Here is a 23,494-nt window from a genome sequence, read left to right as displayed (position 1 = left end):
CATAAGATGTATTAAATGTGTTTGGGTACATGGGATGGAAACTGATAAAAACAAACAAAAACAAAAGTACACAAAAAAATGCCAGCATGGCAAGAAACACTAAAGATTATTTTTATTAGGTTCATTTTCATTAACATCACCATTATCAAAACTACACACTAAGTTATTTTTATTAGTACTACAAACTGTGTGTATATTTTATAGGGAGGGTTTGAATTTAATGTTTGCATTGTATTAGCAGGGAAATCACATCAAATAAATAGCCTTAAGTTGGGAGTAGCAAAATTTTTCTGTTAAGGACCAATAGTAAATGTTTTATGTTCTGTAGTTTACTGTCCTTGTTACAACTACTCATCTCAAATATTGCTGCATGCAAACAGAGACAGGCAACACATGAATGAGTGTAGCTATGCTCCAATAAAACGTTATTAACCAAACGAGGTAGTGGGAAAGATTGATCAGATAGCTTTGGTATCTAATGTGCAAAGCATTTCACTGTATTTTGTTGGTGATTCAGGTAGTGAACTAATTTTCTTCCAATTAATGCAAGAGAAAAATCTCAATGTCTCCAAAGGCAATCTCCATCTCTTTTAACAAAATAATTATCTACAATATGGCCACTTTAACCCTTATGGTAGACTCATAAGTACTGTATCTAAATTATTTTATTTCTTATTGAATATGTATTTCCCCATAAGTCTCATTTTGTTTTATTTTATTTGTTTTTTTTTTTTCTCCAGTACTGGGGATTGAACTCAGGACCTTGCACTTACCAGGCAGGCACAGCGCTGCTGAGCTACATCCCTGACCCTTAAGTTTTATTTTAAAATGACTACTCTATGTCATACATTTAAACTTTTTAAATCACCAAATTAAATAATTAATGTTTAAAAAATCAGTCAATTTAACTAGTGGATAACTTGGAAATAAATTTTGAATTTATTTAAATAATTTTAAAAGTTAAAATGAATGTTAATTATAAACATTTATATTTAAAAAGTCTTCTTGCTGCGCTGAAATGTAAAAGAGGAGACTACAAAAACACTAAAGTCTAGTCATTTCAAAATAATCATTTGTTTTAGTAGGTGAATATATGGGAAATATAAAAGTAATCCTACCGTACTTTTAATATTTCTGTGCTGTAAGAAAACCTAATGTCTTGGAAACAAAAGGGTGTTTTTATTACAACTTCTCATGATGTCACTTATAAAGGATTCCATATATTCAGATTTACCTAATACAGTGAACATATATTGGAAAAGAGACTAAGTTCTTTCCAACAAAAGAAAAGCTATCTCATCTTAAAATTTTATATGCATCTTCATAAAACCACAGGCTTTTAATTGTTCTTATGCATCTTGAAATACACTTCGGTTTTTCAAAAATATCTTTTTGGACAGAGACTCCTCAAGATTACTGCAAATTCCTCAAAACAAGTATCTTGGAATCTCTTTCACATGCCATATCAGTATTACTTCATTTTAGAAAACTTACACATCTAATTGGGAATAAGGATTATCTTATTTTTATTAGCAGAAGAAACTTAAGCCAGTGTCATCTTACCAATAACTGCAGCCCAGTGCTTGGCCAGAGCTGAGGTAATGGAAGGGAGAGAGACAGCTGCAGCTTTCCTCAGGAGTGTGGCCAGAAGATCAAGTAAATGTGTCCATGTGTGATAAAAAGCCGATATTAGCTCTACATCTATAAAATTAATCAAAACATTTCAAGGTATTAATATAAGAAAGAGAGATTTTAAAATACAAACTCACCACAGACTCTTTATTAGACTTACAGTTAGAAGTACAAGCTTGTCAAATGAAAACAAATGTAATTCAGCATCATTCAAAATTCATTTCTGTTAACTTAACTTCCATTGCTTCTTAGAAGATACCCCCTCCACTCTCCTACACACAGATACATACACCTCACTCTTTCAAAGCACACTTAATAACAATCAAAAAGAAAGTTTGTGTTATTATCTGTGGGGTTTTTTGTAAGAAACATTTTGGTTTATGTCTTATACTGATTATCTACTTTGAAGATAATGATACACAGTGTACTAACCATTGTTATTCTCTTATTTTTGCTTATGAAAATGTTTTATGTTTTCATAAAATACAAATTGTGACATACTGAATATACTATAACTCATAACTTCAGAGCTATATGTTTAGCACATTATAAAAACATACTGTTTGTGCTACTTCTGTAAAAGTAAGTTTTCTCCTATTTTCTTTTTTTCTTCTAGTAGCCATTTTCTCCTCTAGCAGAGATGAAAAGGGAAACATAATGTGCTGAAGTCAAGGCAGAAGAGAAATAATTTCTTTGAAAAACCAAAAAGAGCACTTCACAAAGAGCACTATGATAAGAAACAGTATTCCTCAGCTGTGTTTAACTGCTAACAATGTAGCAATTAACCTGCTAGGGTCAGAGCACATCTTCCTAAACTGCAGAGATATGGATATCTTAGACCGTATCTCTCAACATGCATCATGTCACCTTTTGTCAAACTTCATTAAAAAGAAACTGAGGACTTCCATCCAGGTGTTTTTCAGGACCAAAGAGGTATTTGAAAATAGACTTTAGCCTGTAGGGCATCTGGATTATAGCAATCCTTGGTGTTTCTTAACTGTCTTGTCATTACTGGCTCTCTAAAGGAGTTTTTTTTTTTTTTGACATATGTTTCCTCATTGCCATTCCTACAGATTTTAACTCTACAGTATAGTGTGTATGTCTCTGTATGTACTATAATCATATCTGTACTTTATACCTAAAAGACTGGTAAAAACTTTACTTGGTTTTTCTTTTTTTTTTTGGAACCAGGGATCAAACTTGGGTCCTTGTGCTTCCGAGACAGGCAGTGGAACCACTGAGCTAAATCCCTGGCCTCTTTACTTGGTTTTTCAAAGCTTGAGAATAGCAAAATATTTACATTGGAAGGTAAATTAAAAATGAAAAGCTATTCATATTTAACTTTATTATAGTACTTGTTGAATAATTTTTAACGTAATTTATTGCTCTATATACATTATACTATATGGAATTGTATATAAATTACCATTTCATACAAACACAATAGCAAGATAATCAATTTTTATACAATCACTCAAAACTTATTTTTTCAGAAAAAATTTACATTTTTTTTTTTTTTTTGGGGGGAGAGGGTCTCACTATCTAGTTCAGGCTGGCCTTAGACTCACTATGGAGCCCAGGATAGCCTCAAACTCACAGTGATCCTCCTGCCTCATCACCACCACACCTGACTTCCAGAAAAAATTTAAAAATGTAATTTCTAAAAAAAATTTTTAGTGAACTTTTACCTTTTTAAATTAGAAAATATCTTTTAACCAGTAGCTAGATGTTCATTCAGATGCTTTTGATGTTTTTCCTTTCTTCACTTGATATAATTAATGGAAGGTAAAATAACTTTTATGTAATTGGATAATAAAATATGTACTACATTTACTTAATTTTCAAAGACCAAGTCACACACAAAATCAAGGAGGTCAATAAAAAGCATATACAAGGCAGCCAACAGCTGTCAAAATGCTCAACCCACTTCTTGCCATGTGACTTTGGAATCAACAACTGATCAAAAGTCCTCTGCAGCCATCCATCAACCAGTTTTGTAGCACTAATGTTGCATACATAATTTTTGTCTTCCATGAAGTCAATTTCAATGCTTTTCAGGAGACAGCCAAGGAAATCCAATGTGAGAAATTAAAAACTAAGTAGCAAGATTTTATCAGGTAGAGTTGAGCTTTGGAGACCACAGACCATTGCAATACCTAGGTTTTGTTGTTGTTTTGTTATTTTTGTTTGTTTTTTGCTTCATTCCCTTCTCCTAGGACTCAATGTTAATTCCTTGGGGGTGGGGTGAGGGTTGATACTCCTTGTTGAGACTGCCACTTATAGAATCTCCAGGTATGGAACTGCTGCTCCTCCAACACTGGGGTAACTTTAACATGGCTGTGATGCTGGGGACTAGCTTTGTTGGGTATCAGGACACATTTCACTTTCTAGACCCCAAGTCAACCAAATCCAAACAATTCAAAGGACTAAGTAAAAGCGAAACACAAGTCAAGAATTACCAGGTGACCACCTATTTCATTATAAACTATGATTTAAAATTTTAAAAAATTATATTTGATATAATAGACTTGATTTTAATAAAGATCCTACATTACTGTAATTTTCTCTACTACTACCATTACAATAAATTTTCCATGATAAAATATTTTACAAAGTAAGATTTTTCATAAATTTTTGCTTTGTTTTTTGTTTTTTTGAGATGGGGTCTCACTATATAGCCCACTCTGGCCTCAAACTTACAGCAATCCTCCTGCTTCAGCACCCAGAGTGCTGAGATTACAGGCATGTACCACCACATCTGGTGAAAATTTTGGTATGTGCTAGACTGGCTTATACTTGTTAATGCAAATGATTTATCACTCTTGTAAACTTAAGCATACTTTATAAAAAACAATTAATACCCAGAATTCACTGTACTTTCCAACATGAGATAGCTTTGCCTTCATTTCAACTCACAGTACAAGGATGATCCTTCATTATACTACATATTTGCCATAAGTGGTCTCCTGGAACCACTTAAAAATCATCCTAACCATAAAACAACAAATTACTGAAGCCTTCCAAAATACTGGCAGAAAATAATCCCCAAAGTAACCTTGAAGTGAATATCTGGAGTAAAGTAAGATTTTTTTTCCCTCAATAATATTCACTTGAGACCTAAACTAAACAAAATAAAGCTTACCTAATACATCTTTGGTACATATGGTGAGAACTCCAATGATATTAGTGATAAGAGGTTTCATAAGCTCTTCCTGCACCACAAGATTAGGATCTACCAATACACAGGACTGCAGAAGTCTGGACAAAGAGGACAGATATTCCAAGAGAAAGGAAACCTATTGGCAAAAGGAGATAAAGTATAACGAAACATACAAATGGTTCATCTCAGTGGCATGGTATTTTACTTTTCTATGCATTATAATAAATCACTGCTTTGTAAGAAAAGTAAATAAAACACTACTAAAATATTAATCAAAATTGCTGTAGCTCTGAGGTTAGTATTTAGCTGGCAAAGCATTATTTTTTCCTCATATTATAAGCATGTCTTTAATGACCACATTAATACTATCAACTATAACACCACCAAACAAAGCGGTATTTTCAAAGTCAAACTTTTTTATTCTACTTATTTTATTTTTTGGTTTTTTAAGACAGGGTCTTGCTTTGTAGTTCAGGCTGTCCCTGAATTCACTATATAGCCCAGGCTGGGTTCAAACTTGCAGCAATCCCCTTGCCTCAGCCTCCTGAGTGCTGGGATTACAGGCGTGTGCCACCACACAGGCTTTTTTATTCTATTTAAAGAAAGAAGGTCTTCATAGTTTTAAAATAGCTAAATTGTGAAATTAACATTCTAGAAGAAGGACAAAACATATTCCAAAGACATATAGCACACAATTTTGAAAAATACTCCTTGAAGTACAAAAGTGGGAAAAAATGTAGCCTAACAGCCCAATTATTGCTACAAATAAAATACAAATATGTCCTATCTTTGCCATTAACTATCCTTCAGCATAAAAATTCTATTTTTCACTATAAGATTAAAAAATCAAGCCTCCAATATTACATAAAAATCATCTCTGATTTTCTGAATGTTAATGCTATAAATATGACATAAAAAAGTACTTTAAGATCCCAAGCTCCTAGGGCAGAGAAGCTGAGCTGGTCCCAGCACCGAGAAGGAAGCTCCCCCACCGCCATCTCAAGCTCCTAGGGCAGAGAAGGTGAGCTGCTCAGGCACCAGAAACACCTCCCCCACCCCGTAGAAATGAAAAGACATGTAAATAAGCCTCAAAAACAGACTTCTGGATCACCTACAGAAATCCCAAAGGGAAACGAGATGGAAAAATCTGATACTCAAACACCTGGACTCTCTCAACTGGCAAAAAAAGAGGATCTGGGAAAAATGAAATCAGAAATAATTACTCAGATAACAGCAAAGATTTTGCTCATGGTGCAAGACGTGACTAATAAATCTAGAGAGGACACAGATAAAAAAATAGAGGATCTGGGGAACATGATGGAATCCCAACATAGGAAACAAATGGAATCCATAAAACAGATGCAGATTTCCAGGAGATTAAAAACTCCATCGAAAGTCTGAGCAGCAGAACGAACCAATGTAAGGATAGAATTTCAGATATAGAAGAAAAGACTGCAATTAGTGACCAGGAAAAGAAAAATTGCTTTAAAATTGTAAAAGAACACGAGAAATCAATCCAGCAGCTGCTAGACAATGCAAAGAAGAATAATGTAAGACTGATTGGAGTCAATGAAGAAAGAGGAGAGAGTCCAGATGACATAAAAAAACTGATCACAGAAGTGAGGTCAGAAAACTTTCCAAGGAGGGGAAAAGAACTGGACATACAGATAAGTGAGGCATATAGGACTCCAGCTAGCCTATAGCCACATAGGCATATAATAGTTAGGATTCCAGAAATCCAACAGAAGAACAAAATTCTACAAGCAGTGAGAGAAAAGAAACAAATCACATACAAAGGAAAGCCCATCAGAATCACAGCAGACTTCTCAATGCAAACCCTCAAGGCAAGAAGAGCTTGGAGAGATGTATTTTATGCCCTAAAGGAAAACAGCCTCTGACCCAGATTGATGTACCCTGCAAAACTATCTTTCAAAATGGATGGAGAAATAAGATACTTTCATGATAAAGAGCACCTCAGGAACTTCATGAATACCAAACCGGCACTCCAAAAAATTTTAGACAATATCCTGGGAAAAGAAAATGAGGACCACAACCCCAGGAAGCCCAGCAGAATGAATCCACTGGGTGTGACAAGAAATAAAACACAAAGGGGGAGAATCCAACAAAAAGAAAAAGTAATGACAAGGCTTTTAAAACTTTTAACTTCATCTCCCTAATGAGTATATAATTCAATCTTGTTATTGTTTATGATTAGTATTTTTCTGATTCTAGAGTTGCACACCTTTCCTTGTGCTGTACTGGCTATTTATCATCTTCTTATGTTTGCTTTTTAATTGGGTTGCCTATTAATGAGCTGTAAGAATTCTTTATATATTCTGGCCATAGTTTATATGAATTGTTATTATGGTCTGTTTAAGGACTACTTTTCATTTTAATGATGTCATTTAAAGTTCTAAATTTTGATGGAATCCCATTTATCAGTTTTTTTTTTTATACATCATGTCTTTTGTATCCTAGGTAGCTCTTGCCTACCCTGAATTCATAAACATTTTCCCTTATAATTTCTTCTTAAAGTTTTATACTTTTATGCTTTCATAGTTAGGTTCATAGATCCTTTCAAGTTATTTTTATGTATGGAAATAAAGGGTTGAGGTTAATTTTTTATATAGGGATACCAGGTGTTCTACTGCCGTTTGCTGAAAACACTATCTTTTCCTCGGCTCTTGAATTGAGTTTATATTCTACAAAATGCTAATGTTAAATAATCTTTCAAAACTCAGTGGACCATATATGTGTGGTTCTATTTCTAGATTCTCTGTTTTATTCCAATGATCTATATGTCTTTCCTTACACCAACACTGCCTTGATCATTGTAGCTTTAGAAGAAGTCTTAAAATTAGGTACTAAAGGTCTTCCAACACTGTTTTTAACTTTTCTAGGTCCTTTGTACTCCTACATAACTTTTAAATTTCAATATCTAATTCTTCATACATAGCAAGTATACACAGACCTGAATTTTTATATATACCTTGTGTTTTCTAATCCTGCTAAATTCAAATACAAGTTCTAGGGGCTCCTAGAGATTTCTTAGTATTTTCTCTGTAGATGATCATTTCATCTACATATAAAGATTTTGCTTCTACCTTGCCAATCCTATCCTAATTGTGTCATTTTATTGTCAGACTATTTTGGTGGGGCCTAGGTTTCAAAATTTAATGGACAGATAAAGAGTAAGCATATCTGCCCTTGTTCCCCACCTTAAGGAGAAAGCATTGTATCTTCTCCATTCATATAAAGTGCTCTCGCTGCAAGTATGGAGTACATGTCTTTAATCTGTTGAGAAGGTTCTGTTCTACTTCTAGTCTCCTAATAGCTTTTACCATGAACAGCTGTAGAATTTAGTCCAATACTTTTTCTCCAACTAGTGACAGGATCATATGGCTTTTTCCTTTCCTCTGTCTAAATGATGACTTTTGGGGGTGGATCTTCCAATCCTGAACCAACAGTGCCATCCCTATAACAAAACCACTTTCTACATACTGCCAGATCTGACTTCTAAGAGTTTGCTTTGTTAAACAAATTTCTCTCTATGTTCATACTTTATTCTTCTATTATCTTTACCCAGTTTTAGGATTAGCACAATGTTGATTTCCTAAAATGAGGGGAGAAGTGTTCCTTCTTTTTTCTGCTTTGTTTGATATAATTTATCAGTTAAAATGTATATGAGCCTGCTGTTGTCATATAGGTAGGTTTTCAAGCTAGGAATATACTTTCTCTAATAGGTGCTATTCAAATTTTATATTTCCTCCAGAGTTAGTTTCATTAATTTGTCTTCCAAGTTACTTCTTAGAAGTTGTCAAATTTATTTCAAAACAGATTTTTGTAATATGCTTTCTGTATCCTTTTAAATTCTGTAGAATCTGTAGTAATGTCTCCTAGATCTGGATATTATAATTTAAAAAATGTATAATTGATATTGTGTATCAGGAAGAAAAGGTCTAAAGGTGCAGGGGAAGTGGGAGGGGTAGGGGAAAGGAAAAAAAGGGAAAAGAAAATATATGAGAAAAGGAAAATAATGGAAACAAAGTCTTTGCAAATAGGGAAGGGTGGACAGGGTGAAGGGAGGGCAGGGGAAGGGGAAAAAAATAAGAATCAAGATACTCATGTAATGGTACAAGATCCCAATGATGAATGTAACTGTATTTTATACCAAAAATATACCAATAAACTTAATGGGAAAAAAAAAGAAAAAACAAAAAACAAAAAGAAAAGTACTTTAAAAATAATTTTCTGGATATGCAGAAATTACAGATTAAGCTATTGTTGCTTTTAGATGTAAAATGTCCCTAAGCCTCATGTGTTCAGAGGTGGGCTTTTTGAAGACGAGTGGATCATGGGGGCACTGTGCTCTCAGTGGGCTATTCCTCGCATTCACAGCTGAGTGTGCTGTTAGGAGGTAAGACCTGGACAAAAGAGGTGAGTCACTGAGGGTGTGACCGGCAAGGTGCATCTCCCTCCTTCACTCCTCCCTTGGTTTCTGCTTCCTGGCCTCCATGATGTGAGCAGTTCCTCTCTTGTACTTTTTGTCTTAGAGTCAGCAGAGTATGAAATCAATTCTCTAAACATCATATGCCCAAGTAAACCTGTCCTTTAAGTTGTGGGTGTTGGGTATTTTGACCCATCAATAAGAAAATGATTAAGATAGCTATGATGTTTCACTTATCCATTATCCTCAGGCAAGGAGATAGTCCTTATAAGTGAACCCTAAAAAAGTCAGTCTCTCTCTCTCCTCTCTCTCCCTCCCCCCCGCTCTCAGACATCTTCCTCTTCCCACATTCTGATGTTGCAAGAGTGCAATTAAGAGTCAGGAACTGTTCCATATCTGTGAGGGGTACATACCTCTATGGTACACAGCCTCAGACCACTTCAAAATAATTCTACAATACTTGTCTTTTTGAGTATGTTCACCCTTTATTTAATTTGATAACTTAAAAGTACAGGTGGTTCTATATGTTACAAACTCCTAAAAGGGTTCATGAAATTTACTTTGCTTACTGTTGTGAAGTCTTCTTTGATCTTTTCATATTTTATACTATTAAAAGCTATAACAACTCTGACCTGTGAATATATGAAGTATTACCATAAATAAATACACCAGTAAGAAGTGTGAGATAAAAACTGAATTTCAGTATATTATCATGTCAAAGATAAATAGAATATTGATATAGTAGTTCATAGAGTAATGTTTTCTGTTTATGACACTCTTCAAAACAAATGCCAAAAATACAAAACCTTAGCAATCACAAACTTCAACACACCTGTACCTTTAGCAGACTGCAATCCCACTGCCCACAGTTCTACCCATAGGCTCTGCCTCACACACCGCAAGCCTGTTTCTTCTCCTCCTCGGGTGTCAACTCCAATGCTACTTTTGCAACGTCTTTTTGGACTATCCTACCTTAAGGGCCATCTGTTTCCTTGCTGACCACCCTTGTACCCAGCCTCACTCTGTCCCACATCGTTGGTCACCATAGGCTCCAGTGCTTACTCGAACCCAGACTGCATTTGGGGAGAGATGCGAGTGCTCTGGTCACTGATGGCTCACTAGCATCTAGGACTGTCTGCAGTACCCACAGCTGAAGAGAGTTCTGGTCTGAGGAAAAAGTCCTCTTGTAACCACACCAGCAGCCCAATCTACGTGAGCAGGCAAAGCAGTGGTTACAATAGGGGCTCTGCACCAGCCTATGTGGATGGAGCCCTTGTTCTGCCTCTTCTGTGGGAAAGGCCCGCACAGCTTATGCACCAGGATCCAAGTCATTTCCTGAATGACATGATACCATTAACGACACTTCGTGTGACTACTGTAGAATGACATAAATTAACCAAAGTACCCACAGATGTTTATTGCTTTTATTATTTATTCAATGCATAAGTGCTGAATGAGCACCTGCCGTGTGGGTCAGGTACCACATGAGACATTCAGGATATAGCAGCAAATAATAGGTCAGGGTCTGCTTTGTTTTGCTGATTATGGCTATCTGGTCTCATTTCTTTCTCACAGATTCCACTCCAGCTGCTTTGGCTTCCTTGCTGTTTCTTCGACAAGCCAAGTATACTGTGAGACCATGGGCCTGTGATGTTCACAGGACTAGCTTCCTCACGTATTTCAGGTCACAATTACTGTCTGAAAGGCTTTCCCTGGACACAAGTGGAGCAGTCCTCTTCTCTCAGCTCTGATATTACTTCCTGTCCCCTGCTATTGTTTTTCTTCTGAGATGTCTATCATCATCAGACATACATAGATTTGCTTATTAACTCTTCTTCCACCAGGAGGGGAAGGGGCTTTGTTTCATTCACTTAAGATCTTAGTACACAGAAAGTACTCAGTAAAGATTTATTGAATGGGCACACAGAAAATGGAAGAAACAGTTACTATGAAAATAAGAATATTCAAATGAAAACACCATCCTGGAACAAGTGCTTCAGAGATGAAATATCCCCAGCCTTGTAACAGGGGTCTTTTATATTCAGACAGATCAAAGAACACATCTCAAAGCATAGCATGCTGGTCTAGTACACCTTTAACTCACCACCCCCTCTCCCAAATCTGGAAACCTACTGATACTTGACTTTGAGATAAAATCTCTATTAGCAACAACTACACAAATATTTATCAGGCATATTTTATGCATGTAATCTATTTATAGGCAAGAATTTAAAAATAGTAAACAACTGTGAAGGAAAACATATAAACAATCTTACCAGAATAGCTTTTAAAAATACACATAATTTAGCTGACAAATATTTCAAAAACTTTAACTTATATAATGAAATAATGCAAAACAGATATCTAAAATCATAGAAGAGGTAGGTAGACTACAACAGTGGCCCCCTTTCAAGTGGTGCTAACCATTTGTAGCTCGTTCATGATGGAGTCAGAAATACTACAATCCATTGCTCTTTCTACCATCCAAATATATCCTTTATTAAAAACTTTAAGTAAAATATTTCAAAAACCTTATCGTATCACACATATTCCAAAACATTTTTATCCTTCTCCTATAGATAGTCTCCTCAGCAGAATTAATGCTTTGGGCACTTAAAGCAAACAAACTTACAATTTTGATGATAAGAAGTGAACTTGATACACTTACCTGAGCCTGAGTATGTTCAACTGGAGGTAATGGAGGCAGTGAGGTCTTGAGTTCCCAGACACATGTCTCTAAAAGGGTGGCATCTGCAATGCTGGAAAGGACAGAAAAAGAAAACATGTTAGATGATCAGTATGCTTTTAACTGAGGATGAATACGCCAGAATTTAAAGATTGAAGGTAAACCCGAATAGAATTTGAGAACAGATTTTTATAAGAAAATGTTTATCAAGATATCCCAGACTTTTTCAAAAAGAAGAAAAATATCGTTAGATAAATATGAGAAGCAAAGAATTCTTAAGCAAAGAATATCTAAAGAAATTTTATTAAAAGTAGGATAAAATACAACACAGAGCATTCAGAAAAAAAGCAAACAAAAATAAAACAGTGGTTATGTTCCCATTCAAAATATCAAAATCACAATCTAGGAAATATGTTCATATTCAGAAAGCAAAACAAACAAAATTATTTTAAATATCAGAAGTAAAAAGCATGTACGGAAATACAATAAGCCTTTGCAGGAAAAGATCCTTTAACACAGTGATGGCAAACCTTTTAGAGTTTTCAATGATACAAACAGCCTGCTGTTGGCACGTGTGCCATACGTTCGCCACCTCTGCTTTAACACCTTTCTGGCCTCGATACCATTTCAACTTAACTGACTTCTAAAAAGCAAGGATATTCTCGGAGCTTTATTTTGGTCATTCTCCTCACAGTAAGAAAAGCCAACTGACTAGGATTTACTCTCCCAACCTTGGTAGGCATTATGGTAGAAAGAAATGATCAATAATTAGTAAAAATAGCCTATAGCTCATTACAGATTATAAATGTTAGAAGACTAATCATAATTGAGTAAAGCAAAATGAGAAAATACATTCATTTTAGTTTTTTTAATATCCAAAAAGAAAGATAAACTTTATGCTTTGGCAAAGGCAAGGAAGACACTGAAGAGAATGAATGTTCAAAGGTGAAGAAATAGTGAGGTAGAGAAATGCAAATGAATACAAAGGTAGGAATAGAAAGTTGACTACAGTAATACTGGATATTAGGAAAAAAGAAGAGTATTTACTTTTCATAGGGGAGAGTCCTGGGCATTACCACTTTTAATCCTTTCTCCAATACCTTAAGAAGCTGTCAGTAACGACACTTGAGAGATGGAAATAACTTTCCCAAGCCTGCAACACTACTAAGTGAATGAACAACTTTAGATGGTCCTGAATTCAAAATCTAGGCCTTTTCTATGACACTGTATAAGAAAATCAGAAAAATTTATATGAGATTCATTAATTTTAGGCAAACGAATAAAAACATTTTTTAAAAATCATGATTTTTATCAGAATACATTCTGGTGGAAACCTTAGTTTTCTGTAACAAATTAACTGTAAATGCATTTAAATAATGATTTTTTTTTTTTTAAGCTAGGGCCATAAGTCTATGACTACTAGGGAGATGAATCATCAAACTCTTTCATATCCAATTAAGAATAACCAAGGGGATGACATAATATTCTCTGAATGTGCTAGAGGACAGATGAGGCTTAGAACTCCCTGAACTGAAAAAAAAAAAGAAAGAAAAGGAAAAGGCCTTAATAGTCAAGATAACAAATCAATACAAATACTTTAATAGACCTAACACACAAACTATCAAGACAACTGTAAGAAAACCAAAACACCTGTAGTTTAATAAACCTTACAAAGAATGAGAATACACTCCCAGTATACAGGAAGTCTCCTATCAATTCAGGAATATAGGTTATGTAACATGCCTCCCTTGGAGTGATTCTCTCTTACCTACAGAGAAGCTCTATGAGTTGGGCTTGTTGGAGAGCATTTGCAGTGTCTTGGGGAGCAATCACCAATAGGTTGTCTAGGAGGCTACAGATGGCTGAAAGAAGAGATGGAGTAACAAAAACACGTTGCTTGGGCAGGGGAGCAGTCAGGGATGAATCATGAGGTGGCTGTGATGATGCAATTTCATGCTGACCTATTATTGAAAATAAGCATAAAATTAATATTTAGTTTACTTCATAGTTATGCACAATATTCATAGGTTTATAATCAGAAGCAAGTTTCTAAAAATGAAGACAAATGGTTGGTTAATACCCCTAGCTGCTCAGCTCATCTTAACCCTGAGGCTGGGAAGCTAGATTGCTCTTCCTATTCCTTACCTCTATTCTCCACTGTGTGCACATGTGTGTATTTGTGTGCAGTGTATGTTAATATATATGTATATGAAGGTGCTGTTTGTGTGTGGTGTGTGCACATACATGTTCATGAAGAGGAGAGGAGCTGATACAGGAAAGGCAGAACATGGTTTTGGGCCCCAAGCATTAACACACCGAAGAACAAATGGATGATCCACAATCCTTTTTCTGAAACTCCAGGGGTCAGAGGCATTTCTAAATTCAAAGTATTGTGGATTTCAGAAAAGTAATAATGTATGTGTACCATACCTCCATTAACACATTCAATGGATCTTAAAATCATCCCATAATGAAATATATATGTAGTGCAGCAAATGTACAATCGTAGCAGGCTCAATAAAGGAGTAAACAAGACCTCAAATCTGTACTAGCCATGTGTAGCAAAGGTATTCAGATGTAGCTGCTATGATGGCTTGTACCTAGAGGCCCCCCAAAGCCTCATGCAGTCTTACGTGGGGCTTCTGGGGGTGGCTGGATCTAGGGGGTGTGATGCTGGGATCAAGGATGTAAAGCTGGGACTGATTCATGGTGTGATACTTGGATTAAGGGTACTCCACCCTGGGTGTGAGTGCTATTTGCCCTAAAGGTGGGTAGCCTGGATAGAATATAAAGGACAGAAAGAGGGTTGCTGCTTTTCACTTGCTCCTTGCTGCCTTCTGCCTGCCATGGACTATTTCTCTTCTGTGATAGTCCTCTGCCATCCCATTCTGCCTTGGAGCCAGCAAACTATGAACTGAAACCTCTATAAGCTATGAGCTACAATAAACCTTTTCTCCTTTAATTATGGAGTCAGGTATTTTGTCTCAGCAACAAGAAAAGTAAGACAGCTACGGACTGAGTTCTGAGAAAACTTGGTTTTCAGATAGTTTGAATTTAAGAGTTGAAGATATGGGAGTATGGTCTGTCTCAAAAATTTTCCTAATTATTGTGGCTCCTTATTTCATTTTTTAAAGAAAATATTAAATTTTGAATAAATTCTGACTTACAGAAAAAGACAAAATAATTCTCATAGGCCTATGGTCTGAATCATTAATTTTTGCCGCATTTTATTCATCTGCCTGCCTACTTATCATTTTATGTAATATAAGCCACAGACACAATGTTCCTTTAATCCTAAATTAATTTCCTAAAAACAAAGACAATGTATTTTATTACTCCAGTACCATTATGAAAACCAGGACATTAAGAGTTAGGCAGTGGTATTATTTAATCTACAGACTTTCACTTATGAGAATTCAGGTTGTTTCCAGTACTTTCCAATTACAAACAATTACTGTATTAAATAATTACATGCATAAGCAATAAATTTCATATTGTTGGAGTCATGGAAAAATTCCTACATAAAAGGTGAATACATATACAGGTTTGTTAGACATAGCCAAATTCCTCTCCAAAAGTGCTACAATAATTCATTCTCTCTAACAGTGTATAAAAGCGCTCATTTTCCATAGCCTTGCCAACAGAATGTTTGTTAATTGTTGGCAATTTATTAGATAAGAAAGAGTATTTCAGCTCTTATCCAAAGATAAGAGTGACTGTTACATCTTTTTTGTGAATTATATTCTCATAGTTTCTACTTACTTTTACATAAGGTGTAGGGTTCTCCAAATATTAGGAATTTCTTATTTGTTATATATTTATATATCTTTGTCTATGAGTTATATTGCAAACAGTTATGCAGGCTTGTCAGTGTCTTTGGAGTTTATGGCATTTTGTGCCACGCAACAGTTATTTTTCAATTTAATTACATGTAGAACGTTTGTTACTTTTTTTTATTGATCTAGATATTTACACAGTTAAAAAATATCTTCCTATTCTGAGATTATAAGGTATCTATCCATGCTTTATTCTAATATTTGTATGATTTAGATTTTTCATTTTTATAACTCATAATTCTGGTGTATGATGTAAAATAGGTTTTCTTTTCAAATAGCTAGCCAGTTTTAGGATCACTTATCAAAAGATTCATGCTTCATAGAATGATCTGAGATGTTACATTATTTAATCATATAGGAAATTTTTTCAATTTTATTTGTTTTTTATGTGCCAGTAACATAATATATTGATTTTTATTATGCTCCTTAGTATGGTTTAATATCCAGTAAGGATAGTCTCCTTTTCAAATATTTTCCTGTGTATTTTACACTCTTTTCTTCACATGAATAAAATCTTGTCCACCCTAAAGAAGTTTGTTGGTATTTTTACTGGGGCTGTATTTAACTTATAGATTAATTTAGGGAAAAGTTACATGTTTTTGATGCTGAGCCATTGTACCTAAAAATAAAGGATATCTTTCCATTTGTCCACATCTATATTTGTGTTCTTCGAGAGTATTAGAGTTTCCTACAATAAACTTTTGTATATATTTTTTTCTTCATCCAATCTTTTAAAAAAACTTTTATTATACACATTTGCAATGATTGTATTCACTTATGGAATTTGTACATGTAAATAGCACATTTCAATTCTTTTTTTTCTTTTCCCTTCACCTCCCTCCGCCTTGTACTTTTCCAGCATCAGATTCATGTATTTATAAGACCTTATAAAGTTAATTATGATATATAGAGATTATAAACAAGACTAACAGGCTAAGGAAGATATAAAACACGTAAGAAAATTGTACTAAGTCAAGGTACAGCTTTAGATACACTGTGCTAGATCACATTTTTTCTCTCATTATTCCAATTATCTGTCTTTCATGAGAAACCATGCAATACGTAAGCTTGTGTGTCTAAGATACTTCATTTAACATTATAGTCTCAAGGTGCATCCATTTGCCTACAAATGACTGAAGTTTATCCTTCTTTGTGGCAGAGTAGTACTCCATTGTGTATAAATACCACATTTTCTTTATCCATTCATCTGTTGATGGATATATAAACTGCTTTCAAGATTTAGCTATTATGAATTGCACTGCTATAAATATGAGTATGCATACATCACTGTCATATGATGTCTTTAAATATCTTTTGGGAAGATACCTAGAAAGGGAATAGCTTGGCCGGAATTTCTATTTTTAGTTTTTTGAGGAATCTCCATACTGATTTCCATAGTGCTTATATCAGATTATAGTCCCAACAGCAATGGAGAAGGGTTCCTTTCTCCTCACAGCCTCTGCAATATTTATTATTGGTTGATTTCTTGATGGTAGCCATTTTTTCTGCAGTGAGATGGAATCTCAGTGTTGTTTGTTTTTGTTTTTGTTTTTGGTACCGGGGATCGAACTCAGGTCTTTGCGCTTGCGCAGCAGGCGGCAAAACCACTGAGCTAAATCCCCGGCCCTCTCAGTGTTGTTTTAATTTGCATTTCTCAAATGTCCAGTGATGTTTCATGTATTTATTGGCTGTTTATATGTCATCTGAGAAGTGTTTATTCATTTTTAGATGCCCATTTTTTAACTGTCTTAAAATTTGGGGGGGGCTAATTTTTTGAGTTCTTTATATATTCTAGATATATAAATCTTAGATATAGTTCTTTGAGTAGCTGGCAAAATTTTTTTCCAATTTTGTAGGTTGTCACTACTCTATAAGTGGTTCTTTTGTTGTGCAGAAACTTTTTAATTTGATATGATCCCATTTGTTGATTCTTGGTATTATTTCTTGTGCAACCAGGGTTTTATTAGAAAGTCTTTGCCTACACCTATGTCTTCAAGAGTTTTATCTATTTTGTCTTCCAGCAGATCGTTTCTGTTCTAATGTTTAGATCTCTGACCCATTTTGATTTTAGTTTAGCACATGGTGAGATCAGTTGGTCTAGGTTCAGCCTTTCGCATATGGATAATCAGTTTTCCCAGCACCATTTGTTGAAGAGTCTATCTTTCCTCTTGCAAATGGATTTGGCCCCTTTGACAAAGATAACACAGTTGAGTGTGGCTGCAGTTGTTTCTGTATCTTGCATTCTGTTCCACTGACCCACAGGTCTATCTTTTTTGCCAATACCATCCTGTTTTTATCACAGTATCTTTGTAGTATAACTTGAAGTCTCAGATTGTGATGCCTCTGCCTTGCCCTTGTTACTCAGAATTGCTTTTGCTACTCTCCATCTTTTCCAGTTCCTATAAATTTTAGGATTGCTTTCTCCAGTTGTGTAAGGAATATTATTGGTATTTTGATTGGGATGGCATTGAATCTCTATAACAGTTTTGGAAATATGGCCATTTTGACTATACTGGTTCGGCCTTCCCGGGAATAGGAGATATCTTTCCATTTTCTTCTTCATTCTTCTTTTTCAGAGTACTACAGTTTTCATTATAGAAGTCTTTCACTTCCTTGGTTAGGTTAATTGGTAAGTATTTCATTTTTTTGATGCTATTGTGAAAGGTACTGTTTCCCTAATTTCCCTCTTGGTAGGTTTGTTTTTGGTATAGAGGTTATTTTTTTCTAATATTTTATTATTACTGCTATGGTAAATGGTGGTTTTTTCCATCATTATACTTTCTAATTGTTTATGTGTATTGATTTTTGTAGGTTAATATTATGTCACACTACCTTACTGAATTCATTTACTGTTTAAATTAGCCTTATCATCAATTCTTTTAAGATTTCCAAGCATACTATAGAGAGGATAAAATAAATATTATTTACAATTAAACACTTTTATATACTGTATAAAATGGAGTACTACTCAGACAAAAAGAATGAGAAACTAGAGACATTTATAGCTAAATGGAAGCATATTGAGGCCACGCTCTTAAGTGAAATAAACAGGACACACATGTAAATACCAAACAGTTTCTCTAGTGTGAGAAACAAAGTGTAAATAAGGATTAAAATGATTAAAACAAATAATTGATAATGTGAAATGGGAAAAAGTCCAAAGGTGTAGGGGTGATGGGAGGGGAAGGGAAAAAGAAAGAAAGGAAAGGGAAAATTATGAGAAAAGAAAAAAAATGGAAATGAAATCTATGTAAATAGGGAAGGGTGGAGGGGGTGAAGGGGGCACAGGTAATGGGGAAAAGAATAAGAACCAAGATACATCATGTACAGGTACAAGCACTCAATGATAAATGTAAACGAATTGTATACCTAAAATGTAACAGTAAAAGAATTTAAGGAAAAAAAAACAAACCCAAATGGAACACTGTTTAGGAAATTGTCAAAACAAATATTGTATTTTTGTTTTGTTTTGTTTTTGGTACCAGGGATCGAACTTGGGACCTTGCACTTGCAAGGCAGGCGCCAGAACCACTGAGCTAAATCCCCGGCCCCAAATATTATAATGAAAATTCAAAGTAGTAATTAAGCAAGTATCCCCCCGCCCCCATATTAGGGATTGAACCCTAGCCTTATGCATGTTAGGCAAGTGTTCTACCACTGAGCTATATCCCCATCCTTTACGCCACATATTTCTAAAAGCATTTTTTCTGTATAGGGTATACTTCAATATAAGTCATATCAGAAATTTAATGCTACTAAAAAGGCCTACATACTCTCATAATTAACAAAGTTGTAATTTTTGAAATAAAGTTGAATACAAAGCAGATCTGAAAGCAGTTCTTAATAAAAGGATTAAAACCTTTATACTACCACTAATAAAAATAAAATCCAGGTTATTAATCAAATATTTCTAATGAAGTCTCAGTAAGTTTGTATCTTTCAAATAAGAAGCACAGCCTTAGAAAATGTTCATGACCAGATCTCTTCACTTTCAAGCAGACTACTGTGGTAAAACTGTTTTCCCAAAAGAGGGTTAAAAAATGTAATTAACCAATATTCACTGCTTCCCTCATTCAAATACTAAATAGCTATGCTTAACTAATAATGAATCATGTTACAATCAGACCAAATTCCCATTTATTAGTTAAGAGTATATGTTTTGTTCATATCCAATATAATCATTCTAAAATTATTCTATTATGTCCATATTTCATTCACTTTTTTTAGATATTTACTATCAAAATATCTGTCTGGATCAACTTATTTTTCTTTATGAAAGCAGAATGTCTTCCTAAAAGGATATACCTTGGGGCACGAATTGGTCATGCAAGGCTTCAGAGAGAAGCACTGTTGGTGGCGCAAGTGGTTGAAATTCAGCGCTCCCCACTGAAGGTGTCACCTATAAATCAGCAAAGAAACATTATTTTACTCAATAATGTTATGGCACAGAATAAAATGCAAGCAACATACACACAAGATAATCTTAAGCAATCAGTTCATAAAAAATAGTACTTACTGCTGTAATTAAAACACTGCATGTATTCAGTTATAGCAGATTTTTATTAATGGCATTTTCTACTACCTCTTATGAGTACTACAGTTTATATAATCAGTAACTTACAGTAGTACAGTTTTGACTCAAGGCCCATGTAGGATTTTAAAGTTTCTTATTAAAGCCTACTTGTTGCCCAAATGTTGAAAGACAAAAATATACTCCCTAAAATTCATTATGTTCTTAATATGTTTTACACTTAGTGATCTACTCATAAGTTTTTAAAAAACCTATAAGAATTAGAAGTAGTAAATGATTTTTCTATCACAAAAGAAAGTTTTTAAGAGCTCTGCAATATACTGACACTAGGTTTTAGAATACAGCATTTCTTAAAACATTAAAAATAGAAATGCCTCTGAAAGCAACCACAATTTCACCCACATATTCATAGATGGGCAGACCATGTGGTTTCCTAAAATTGAAAGCACCCAGGCTGATGTGTTTGGCACCTCTTAAGTGAAAAACACAGTATCTGGCAAGGTCAGATAACTCTTTTTTCTTGCCATCAATCCTCAGTGAGAAGTTGTGGTGTGCCTGTACCTGGGGAGCCTCCAGGTCAGTGCAAACACACAGAACAAGGTATCAACAGAACTGATAAATCAACACTATTGCAGGCTCACACACTACAGTTGACATCTGTGTGTTGACTGTGTATATCCTAACATTTATTATTTAATATGATGACACAAAAACAAAAATTAATGTTATTTTCATTTGTAGTTTCTAATAATGAAAAAAATAAAAATTTGAAATTGGTAGAAATGAAATTAATATACTGTTTTTCAAATTCCACATCTTTTGCCACATCAATTATGACAATTATAACACCAATAAATGAGAGCTATAACTAAAAAATGTAAGCTAAGCACAAAAAGTCATCTAAAAAGTAAACTTCGATAAACTCAGTCTAAATAACTTAAATCCCTTAGTTTATAGAACATTTGATCCAAGTAACAGAAAAAGGTAGGCTAAAATTTGTTTATTTTGGGGGGCCAGGGATTTAGCTCAGTGGTTCCAGTGCCTGCCTTGCAAGCTCAAGGTCCCGAGTTTGATCCCTGGTATCAAAAAAAAAAAAATTGTTCATTTTTAAAAATAGATTTGCCCAGGTAGCAATAAGAAGCATATAAAAAATGTTCCTGTCAACAGATGTCAAGAAAACTTTTATAGTTCTGGCAAGAAAACCCTCAAACACCAAGACTGATACCATAAACTATGCAGGAGTTATCTAATATATTGATCCTACCACAAACTCTTCTGGCTATATAAGAAAAGTGAAGGGGAAAATGATGCTGGAATCCTTCATTTCAGTGAAAATTCTTTCAAGTGACAAAGACTGAAGAAGCAGAAGTAGGGGACTGGTTTATTATTTTAGCATTCAGTTTGGGAAAAGAAAGCTTTGAAGGGCCCATTAAATATCTGGCTCATTAAAAGAAAGGAAAGTAATGCTTCAGGATCACAGGAAAGGCAATAATAAAAATTGTAATTTTTCTTAAGATAGTCCAGGGAAGGGAAACCCAAATTTAGAAAAGATGTTTTTGGAATGAATCTAATAGTTGTAACTTAATTCAGGTGGATAAGAAATCACAAAGACTTCTTCATTATTCTTCAAAAAATGATTATGGGTGATTTATATTTCTAGTAGCCCTTATGTATTTTCACATTTTGATGTATTAGTATATTGCCATTTTAATAAATAGAAACAAAACGCATTAAAGTGAATTGCTCTAGTTCTATGCTCAAATCTTCATTTGGAAATAATTTTCAATTGATACTTGTTTGACTATATTTGATAATAAACACTGACATCCAAATCTATTACTTTCACTAAAAATCCAAGGAATAACTATAGTTTTAGCATTTAAATATTAGCTGCTGAAAAGTACAGGTTTTCTATCAAGCTACAGATAGAAAAGATCTGATGTGGTTCACATCTGCATTTAGAGGTAAGTATCATAAGCTAAGGGATTTGCCCAGCTGAGAGTCTAATTAAGATTCTCAGTCCAGTATTGTATTCATGAAAGCACAAATTAATTTGAGTGAGAGGAAGTCCTCAGACACACCTCGAGAGAGTTGGCTAGCTCAGTTTGACTGAACATGCTTCTTATTCTTGATTTCTTCTACATCCATGTAAATGAATTTCAGCTAGACTAAGAATTCTAACACCCTCCTAGATAGAGAAGCTAAGAGGTGGCTTAGTTTAAGAGCAATTGAGCATGCTTAGTCAGCACTTCTTTCTTTATAGCACAGAGCTATCACTCTTCCCACTCTCTGTACCACTTAAGAACCCCAAGTAAGAGGCCCAGCACTGTCTTCCTCTAATAGAATCTTGTCTAATTCTTCTATCACTTCCTGCATTCATAAAAATGGCCTCACTGTAAAAGATCACAATCTAGATTTTTCCTTCACTTTTCTGTCGCATGAGATACCCTGAGATCTTCAATTTACAGTTTCTCAATAAGACAAATAAGACTAAGCTTTTTTTTGACACACACACACACACACACACACACACACACACACGTGATATACATCACTTTACCAGTTGCTGGAAAAAATACCTGACACCCACAAGTTGAAGGAGAGCTTTAAATATCAGTTCAGAGGTTTCAGTCTATGAACAGTTGCCTCCAAGGTAGGAATATTATGGTAGAAGGGTGTGGAAGAACAAAGCTTCTTAGTCCAAGGAAGCCAGGAAGCAGAGCAGGGGGAAAGCTCAAGATAGTAAGGGACCAGACACAGACCCCAAGGTTACGCCTCCATGACCAATCAGACACACCTAAGTATGCTTTACTAATTCCCCCAAGAAGCTCTCAAGGCAATCAAGTGGACAATAAAGCTCACCATGGCACAATATACTTCTAGTCTTATCATTTTATTGATGTTATAGAAGACAATAAAAGCTACTTAGCAGATAGGCTGATGACTCAAATTAGTGTAATTGTAGTAACCAGGGGCTGGGTAGGGGGAATGGGAAGAAGCTCAAAGGGTACAAATTTTAGATATAAGTAGGATAAATTTTGGAGATCTAATGCACAGAATGATGACTATAGCTAATAATACTGTATTATACACTTGACATTTGCTAATAATATATCTTAAGTGTTCTCATCACAAAAAGAAAGGTAAGGGGCAGAGAAGGTGAGCCTATCCCAGCAGCCAGGAAGAGGCTACCCTGCCGCCA

At 34.7% G+C, this 23,494-nt stretch overlaps 1 protein-coding gene across 11 annotated transcripts in view; it reads right to left on the bottom strand.

Annotated features, from left to right (window-relative positions):
• Window positions 1-23,494, bottom strand: part of Rttn (rotatin) — a 210,727-nt gene that overhangs the window by 47,128 nt on the left and 140,105 nt on the right. For 10 of the 11 annotated variants that reach the window (XR_015443133.1, XR_015443131.1, XR_015443132.1 and 7 more), the window contains exons 35-39: window positions 20,067-20,160; window positions 13,694-13,886; window positions 11,908-11,998; window positions 4,775-4,928; window positions 1,564-1,701 (exon numbers count right to left, since the gene is read on the bottom strand). Coding sequence is in view for 4 of the 11 variants with exons in the window: in XM_087191413.1 (XP_087047539.1) it covers window positions 1,564-1,701; window positions 4,775-4,928; window positions 11,908-11,998; window positions 13,694-13,886; window positions 20,067-20,160 (670 nt within the window). In the remaining 7 variants the exon portion in view is untranslated. The remainder of the gene's footprint in view (window positions 1-1,563; window positions 1,702-4,774; window positions 4,929-11,907; window positions 11,999-13,693; window positions 13,887-20,066; window positions 20,161-23,494) is intronic. The other variant, XM_087191398.1, reaches the window with a different exon arrangement.

The sequence above is a fragment of the Heterocephalus glaber genome, unplaced genomic scaffold (assembly GCF_053883595.1).
Source record: "Heterocephalus glaber isolate CG9 unplaced genomic scaffold, H.glaber_assembly_v1.0 deba00000331, whole genome shotgun sequence".
NCBI lineage: Eukaryota > Metazoa > Chordata > Mammalia > Rodentia > Bathyergidae > Heterocephalus > Heterocephalus glaber.
The sequence above is the reverse complement of the archived record's forward strand: the minus strand, read 5'-3'. Positions and strand labels throughout refer to the sequence as shown.